Here is an 8,260-nt window from a genome sequence, read left to right as displayed (position 1 = left end):
ACGCACCCGGCACTCTTCCTTCCGCCGGCCCCTGGCTTCCCTGCAATGGCAGCTGGGTTGGTGAGGCTCTTCTTGGGAGCGCCTCGCCGCCTCCCGGCTCCCGCTATCCCCATTTTGGCCCCGCCGGCTCGGGGCGTGAAAAAAGGATTCCGCGCCGCGTTCCGCTTCCAGAAGGAGTTGGAACGGTGGCGCTTGCTCCGGAACCCGCCGCCGCCAGTGCGCCGGTAGGAGCCGGCCCGGGAGGGGTCGGGATGGCAGTGAGGATTCTTGGCCTTGGACTGCTGCGTCTTCGGCCCGGCGGCCGGGACACTGGCTCGTCGCCTTTCGTGCTCCTGCCTCGAACCCAGGAGGCCTGCGATCTTAGCAGCGTGGGACACGGGCGCGGGGCCGGAGGGTTCCGGCGGCGCGCAGTCGAGCCGTGCTGCCCGAACGTTCAAACCCCAGCATTCTGCGGTAGAGCCCTGCTTGCAGCCTTCTGCAATATGGGAGGGCAGGCAGGCAGAGAACCGTTTTAAATGCTTGAAAATTGCTCGGATGGGAATGAGAAACAAGAAAGCTTCTGCAGCCATCCTGTCCGGAAGTCTTTTTTGGTTTGCTTTTTAAGTTTACTGTTAGATGCTTAACATAATCTTGTTCCAGTCCTATGCAGTCTGGCCTCAAGAGGCACAGGCTTTATATAGCTGCACATGAGATCGTGCTGTACACGTGGTTCTGCAATTTGTCCTTGCTCACTCACCCTGGACAGCGTGTGCAGCCTAGCCAGTAAGACAGCTCGTCCCTTTATGCGGCAGCGTGTCCATTGTTTTGAGTTGTACCCCGGCTTATGACGTTTGGATTCCTTGTTAACTGCTCCTGTAACGAATGTGATATGAAACTACTTGAATTTATCATAACTTCCGAGAATGTATATATAATTTTGAAATTTCGATAGCTGATTTTGTTTTGTCCTCAAAAAGTGTTGATTATACCCCACCAGGAGGTGTTTCGTATTCATGCACTCTTCCAAACAGAATACCGCCCCCACCCCCAGTTGACAAAAACAAAACAAAACTGATCTCTTGAGTCACTTTTCTCTGATTTTTATGATGTTAGACATTTCAGACTTTCAAAGTTGGATAATGTTTTAGGGATGACATTTATTTTGTGACTTTGAGCCCAGTTCCTTACTTAAAAAGATTTTCCTTTAGACTTGTTTTTGTTGCCCTCCAAATCTTCTGATTCCTTCCTATAAATCGTATATTTCAGTACCAGATTTTTTAAATGCTCATTTCAATAAATATTCCCAAAACTTAAATTAACTAAATGCAAACTAAGTATAATACAGTTATTGCTCATGGACAGATCAGTGAAGTTACAATTTATATACTAAGGTATACTCTTACTTGTTTGTCGTTTTGCTGGTACTCTGGTGGCTTGTGCATTGCTGGATTGTCGCAGTGGGTGTAAATAACAGTGAAGATGCTGTAGGACAAGGCAGTGTGTCGTTCTGTTGTATGTAGTGGTGCTTGAGTCAAAGCCAAGGTCCCAGCACCTAGCAACAATACTTAAGTATAAGAGTGGTGGGGGTAGAAATATAGATGCTCTACTAGCCAGAAGGTTGCAAGTTCAAACCCGCACAGAGGCACTTCGGAAGACCAGGCTGAAGCTTACTCCTGAAAGTTCACAGTCCTGGAAACCCTGGCTCAAAGAGTAATCCAACCACATGTCTAGAATATAGCAACTGACAGTAATTATCTGGCTTGAGTCTTAAATTTCAAGTTGTCGGTATTGGGTCATAGGAAGAAATGTAGTTGTTGTTTTTTTTTAAATATAACTTAATGAAATTACAGCACAGTGGGAAAATGTGAACTTGTAACATGTTCTTACCACCTGTTATTGTCTTTCATATTTTCAGTTCAGAGAAGCCCAATTGGGACTATCATGCTGAAATACAAGCATTCGGACATCGGTTACAGGAAACCTTTTCCTTGGACCTTCTCAAGACTGCGTTTGTTAATGGCTGCTACATTAAAAGTGAGGAGGCCAGGCGCCAAAAGCTTGGGATAGAGAAAGAAGCCGTTCTTCTGAATCTTAAAGATAATCAGGAGCTGTCCGAACAAGGGGCATCTTTTTCACAAGCGTGCCTGACGCGGTTCCTTGAAGATGCCTTCCCAGATATGCCTACGGAGGGCGTCAGCAGTCTCGTCGACTTTCTCACTGGCGAGGAAGTCGTGTGCCATGTGGCTAGAAACTTGGCTGTGGAGCAGTTAACCCTAAGCGCAGAATTCCCAGTGCCCCCGCCAGTCCTGAAGCAGACTTTCTTTGCAGTAATTGGCGCCCTGCTGCAGAGCAGCGGGCCCCAGAGGGCCGCCCTCTTCATCAGGGTAGGTCGTTTGTAATCACACTCCCTCTACTGTGTGCGAAGTGGGCACAGGTTTAAACAAAAAAATCGTGATTCACCTCTGTGTTATATCAACTTTGAAATTGCGTGTGCATTTTCTGCCTCCCCAAACCTTTGGTAATTGTGAATTCCAGGCCCCCTACGGCCTTTTGGCATTGTGATTTAAGTGGTGTAGTTGCTGCACGCATACTGTGTGATAGGGTCTTCACTGAGTCCAACTTCTGGGGTGAATGTCCCCACTGTGAGTTCATCAGGACTGCATACCAAGAGTAGTGCTTACGTCACAGACCCTCAGGAGAGGTTTGATGAATGAACGAGGCCAAAGGCACAGTGTCAGAGCCTAGTGTGGTCAGGGAGCATTGCGCTGAGAGTACCAGCTGCTGGTCTACTCTTCCAAATGATAAAGTCAGACTTCTAAGCCCCTAGGATGTAAAACATACCCCATGGCCACTGAGTCGATTCCGACGCATGTGACCCTGTAGAACAGAATAGAACTTCCCCTTTGGATTTCTGAGACTTATATCTTTATGGCACTAGGCAATCTTGTCTTTAGCCCATGAAGTGACTTCTGGACCTGGTGGTTATCAGCTCAATACAGGCCTCCTGTGATGTATGCCCATCAAAAACTCCCAAAACATACTCGTGCTGCCAACTCATAGTGAGAAAGGGAGAAAGATGAGACTTTCTGCTCCCATGAAGATGTACAGTCTCGGAACCCCACCTGGGGCTGTTCTACTCTGCCCTAGAGGGTCACTGCAAGTCAGAGTTCCTCAGTGGCACTGAGGGTGTGTGTGACCCCTCTCTTGCAGGTGGCTTATGCCAGCCTCTTGCCTTTAGACTCCCCCAGGTAGGTGGGCTGACAGCCAGGGATACACCCCTCGCCTCAGAATCCAGGGGTGGGTGTAGACCCTCAGAAGCCTGCAAGGCTTATGGTGATAGGGCACACTGTCCTTCCCCAGCTCCACCCCGAGTGAGTTACAGCACATTTTTCAAAGAAATTCTTACAAAGTCGTCTATACTCTGGGTAGTTCAGAACTGTAACCAATCAGAGGCATCTCATTGAGATTTGCCACAAAGGAGTTAGCAGACATGTTGGAAATTTTTATCATCACTTAGTGTAACGGTTCTCAACCTGTAGGTCGCAACCCCTTTGGGGTTGCCCGATTCATCACAGCAGCAAAATGACAGTGATGAAGTAGCAACAGAAGTAATTTGATGGTTGGGGGTCACCACCACATGAGGAGCTGTATTAAGGGGTCGCGGCACGAGGAAGGTTCAGAGCCCCTGACAGTGTCTTTGTTGACAGTCCCAAGTCCCATGATCAGGCAGGCCCCAAACCAACTCTGTCTTCGAGCCGAGTGCCCCGTCTCCATCCTGGCGGTCTCCTCGGCTGTCGTCTGTAGGAGCGGATCCGCAGGCCTGTTCTCCGTGGACCCCAGGGGCTCAGAGCCGCTAACTTTCCAGTAAGCAGCCGAGCCCTTAGCCACTGAGCAAGCCACCAGGGCGCCTGTTTTTGATCCATAATTCATCGATGTGATTCCCAAATCAAGATTTCCCTGTCTCCTTCTGCACGTCTCCCATCGGAGAATTCACTGACTTGAACGGTCTCCACATCGGAGAATTCACTGACTTGAACGGTCTCCACTTCTTGTACTCATGGAACTAACATTTGAACGTCTGCTCTGGGCCAGGCACCGCGGTGTTCTGAGGCCGGAGACAGAGGGCGCGCTTCCTTCCAGAGCTCATTAGTAGGTGGCATGTGATCACATAGCACACAGGTGGCCCCTGCCCCAAAAGGAGCCTTTGGGAAAGAAGTATTCACGAAAGCTGTGGAACGACAAATACTTTCATGTGCCTGGGGCCTGTTACTTGGAGTAGGAGGGGGTGATTGGAGGGATGAATCTGTAGTTTAAGGATCCATGGACATGAAGTCTTCTAGGCGTGGAGTGTGGCCTAATCATTGGTAGCATCAGCATCCCTGGAGAGCCTGTTAGCAATGCAGGCCTCGGACAGGACCAAATCACGAATCAGACTCTAGGCACAGAGTCCCGGGGTCTGGAGGGGCGAGCTCTCAGGTGATCCCTTTGCATTGGGAATTAGAGCCGCACTGTTAACCTCAGCCCATTCTTGTTCTGTTTGAAGATCCTGGAGAAGCATGTTAAGGTTCATGATTAAGTGTGCAGTTTAGAAAGAGAAATGTCAGTTCTTTTGTCATTTGCCTTCTTCCTCTGCGGGGACGAGGTTGGACATGGTCAACCCATACCTCGTTGAAAGGTGTAGTGATGAATTCCTAACAGGTGCCAATAGGAAACACAATAGAAGGGGGTGTAGGTAATCCCCCGAATAAATGAGATCTTTCTGTATTCCTACTATTTCTAGGCATTGGAAAAGACTCTCTTCTCTGTAGTGGGTTATCGTATATTGTAAATGACAGTCCAGGGATACATACATACCGTATATACGCGAGTATAAGCCAAGGCACCTAATTTTACCACAAAAAACTGGGGGGCTTTTTTTTCAGCATTAAAAATGTGCTGAAAAAACAGCTTAGACTCGAGCATATATGGTAGATTGTGTCTCATAAGGTGTCTTTATTGCTATACATTAAAAAATCTCAAATCCCCAACTGAGAACGGACTGAAGAAGAGTTTTAACTAATGAAGCTGAAATAGCTTATTGTTGTTCTTGAGGGAGTGTTTAATGAAATTGACTATTTCATGAAATTTAGCGATGTTTTAAAATTTCTCCTGCATCCTGTTAGCATATCAATCTATTTGTTAACATGGGTTAATTACAATATATACGTTGCTATGGAAATCTTAGTTTCTGCATTTGTGTACAGCACAGATGCAGTTTTAAAATTGTTAAAATTAATTTCCTTCTGTTGTTTTGAGTGTTTTTTGAACTCTTTCAAAGTATTCTCAAATCATAAGCAATCTTTTTTTTTTTTTTTTTGATTGGGAGGATGACAGTCTGATGGACTGAAGCCCGGAGTATATTCAAATCTTAGCTAAAGCAATCTTAAAGGAACTAATTGTTCTCTAAATCAGCGGTTCTCAACCTGTGGGTCGAGACCCCTTTGGGGAGGTCAAACGACCCTTTCATGGGTCCCCCGATTCATAACAGTAGCAAAATTTCACTTATAAAGAAAGTAGCAACAAAAATTTTATGGATGGGGGGTCACCACCACATGAGGAACTGTAGGAAAGGGTCACAGCATGAGGAAGGTTCAGAACCACTGCTCTGAGTGATTTTTAAAAATACTGACTTTGATAATGAAGTTCTAATGTCTAGAGACCCCAAGTGATTTTTACATGAGTTTTGGCCACAAGTTAAACCAGCTTAAAAAATTATTTTCCTCTACTGATAAAATATATATCTAAATTGTAAAATAGGGTTTGGAGTTCTGTAGAATTTTGGTGTGAATGTTGCTGGAAGTGGACAGTTTTGTCAGACATTGAAGTCCTTTTTTTTAATTCAATGCCTTTTGGACCAAGTCAATAAACAACATTTTTATTACAAGAAGAAACAATATAAAAAAGAATAGTGAATGCCTTCCTCTTTCCCGTTAAGTTTTTCATTTCTGTTAAAAATATACTTTAAGTCATGGTCCTGCTTTTCTTTGTACTAGTTTAAAAGCACATATTCTGCTTTTATATTCCAGGACTTTTTAATAACGCAGTTGACTGGCAAAGAGCTCTTTGAGATGTGGCAGCTCGTCGACCCCATGGGGCTCCTGGTGGAGGAGCTGAAGAAAAGGAAGACGCCTGCCCCCGAATCCAGACTGACTCGGCAGTCGGGAAGCAGCACAGCCGTGCCTCTGTACTTCGTCGGTTTATACTGGTTGGTGAAATGCCACTGTGTTGACGGACAGCCTGGGAAATAGACTTCCCTCAGTTCCTTAATGTAACTGTAATCGAATTCAAAAGGATCGTTTTTAATCCCCCCACCCCCACCCCCATGGTTATTTGTGTACCACTTCCTTGCTGAATGTCATGCTTAGGAGAAGGTGAGGAAGCCCGAGGTTTTGCTAGCCATCTATCTGTTCACGGCAGAGCTTGGGGGAGTCCGTGAACAGAACCTCAGCTTTTCTGTAGAAAGAATGAGTTGGGATCACACATTTCCTAGATGTGACCCCAACCCAAGCTGTCAACAGCCTCAGCTGAGCCCAGAACTACAAATGGCTTCTTGTCCACTACAATATCTAAACCAACTGGATTGAGAGCTTGTTTGCTGTGGGGAAAAGTAGGCCTGCCCTAGGCTGACTTCAGTGGGCTTAAAGTGTCAGAATAGAAACATCGACTGAGACACACTGTGGGCCACGGTGCTTCCAGCAAGTAGATTGGTGTAAAATGCAGCACGTCCGTTCCATCCTTGTAAACTAGCAGGCTGTTATTGTTGTTGAAAGGGCGCATCATTTCCTCCCTTGCAGAAACAGTTGTACATGTTCAAAGAAGAATCTGTTAGTTATCAGTGAAGCAGAGGGGTTCTCATTTTGTTTTACTTAGTTATCCTCGGAGAACCCTGATAGCATTCAGTAAGTGCCTACTGAGCTACCTTAGTAGCTCCTGAAAACAAATGAGTGTGAGTCATTAATATGCACAATAAATGTATTCCCCCATGTCCCCCTTAAACCCAGTAAGGTTTTAGGATGTATAGCTCTTAATGTACAATGTAGCAGTGGTTACATACTAGTTTTCCAGCTTAGACGACATTCTGAAAGGCACTTCCCCTCCGCCCCACAACCAGATATTTATTCAAGTTGTATCACAGATTCCAAACAAAACACAGAAACCACCGCCACTAACCCCACAACAAAACAACTAAATAATCATACTTCCTAGGAATATTTACAATAATTTCATATTCTTAGAGCAAAATGTTTGTCCTTTGAATTCTTCCATCAGCAATTAAAAACAAAGCAAAATAGCAACAAACATACATACATCGGCATGCCTTGCTTTTGTGATGAAAAAATGTTGGGCGTGGTTTGTTTATTCTTTTTATAAATGTAAATTCTCTATAAAATCTATATATAATGAATTTGCAACCGAATTGGATGAAATCCAAAGGATACTCTGCTCAAACACATTGTGCTGTGTCTGGTGGTCCTTGCCCCCAATAAGATGGAGAAGGCATTCCCGATTCTTGTGCCGGGTGTGGTGCTGCACCATGTAACTAAAGGCCTCTGCTGGTTTCTTGCTAGTGATAAGAAGTTGATTGCGGAAGGACCTGGGGAAACAGTGTTGGTGGCAGAGGAAGAAGCTGCTCGGGTGGCACTCCGGAAGCTGTTTGGATTCACGGAGAACAGGCGCCCCTGGGACTACTCCAGGCCCCAAGGAAAACCGAGAGCGGAGAAGTCCATCGCTGCCAGCTAACGGCCGAGACGTGGAGCTTACCATTGCTGAGGGAGACAAGGAGGCAAACATCAGTGATGTCCTGAGCTAGACGTGCTTTATGTTGTAAAGAAGTATGTCTGTTTCTCCACCTGGTGTTCTTAAATAAATGCTAATCATGTCACTCTGGATCTGAATCGACTCCAGAACAAACCAGTGTGTTTTGAGTGGTTTTGAATTTTTTTTTTTCCATTGATCATTTCTTGTCAAAACATTTTTAACTCCTTTCAAGAACTGTTACCTGAAGCTCTCTATTTGATTCTTGTTTGTAATTTATACTTCAACCAAAGCCACTGCCTTGGGGACAATTCTGACTGACAATCCATCCTGTAGGCCAGAGTAAAACTGCCCCAGAGGGTTCCCAAGGTGGTAAGTCTTTAAGGAAGGAGCCATGGTGAGGTAGTGAGTTACAGGTTGGGCTGCAGCTACTCTAGGGGGGAAAGACAAGGCTTTCTACTCGTATACAGAGTTTCAGTCTTGGAAA

General features: G+C 45.6%; 1 protein-coding gene across 1 annotated transcript; it reads left to right on the top strand.

The window, feature by feature from the left end:
* Positions 1–7,900, top strand: MRPL44 (mitochondrial ribosomal protein L44). Its single transcript, XM_075529517.1, has 4 exons — positions 1–224; positions 1,895–2,363; positions 6,045–6,223; positions 7,587–7,900. Exons 1-4 carry the CDS (start codon positions 46–48, stop codon positions 7,756–7,758), a joined length of 999 nt encoding a protein of 332 aa, XP_075385632.1. The 5' UTR covers positions 1–45; the 3' UTR covers positions 7,759–7,900.
* Positions 7,901–8,260: the final 360 nt, after the last annotated feature.

This window comes from Tenrec ecaudatus, chromosome 13 (genome assembly GCF_050624435.1).
Source record: "Tenrec ecaudatus isolate mTenEca1 chromosome 13, mTenEca1.hap1, whole genome shotgun sequence".
In the NCBI taxonomy this organism is placed as follows: Eukaryota; Metazoa; Chordata; class Mammalia; order Afrosoricida; family Tenrecidae; genus Tenrec; species Tenrec ecaudatus.
This window is presented reverse-complemented; position numbering and strand designations above follow the sequence as displayed.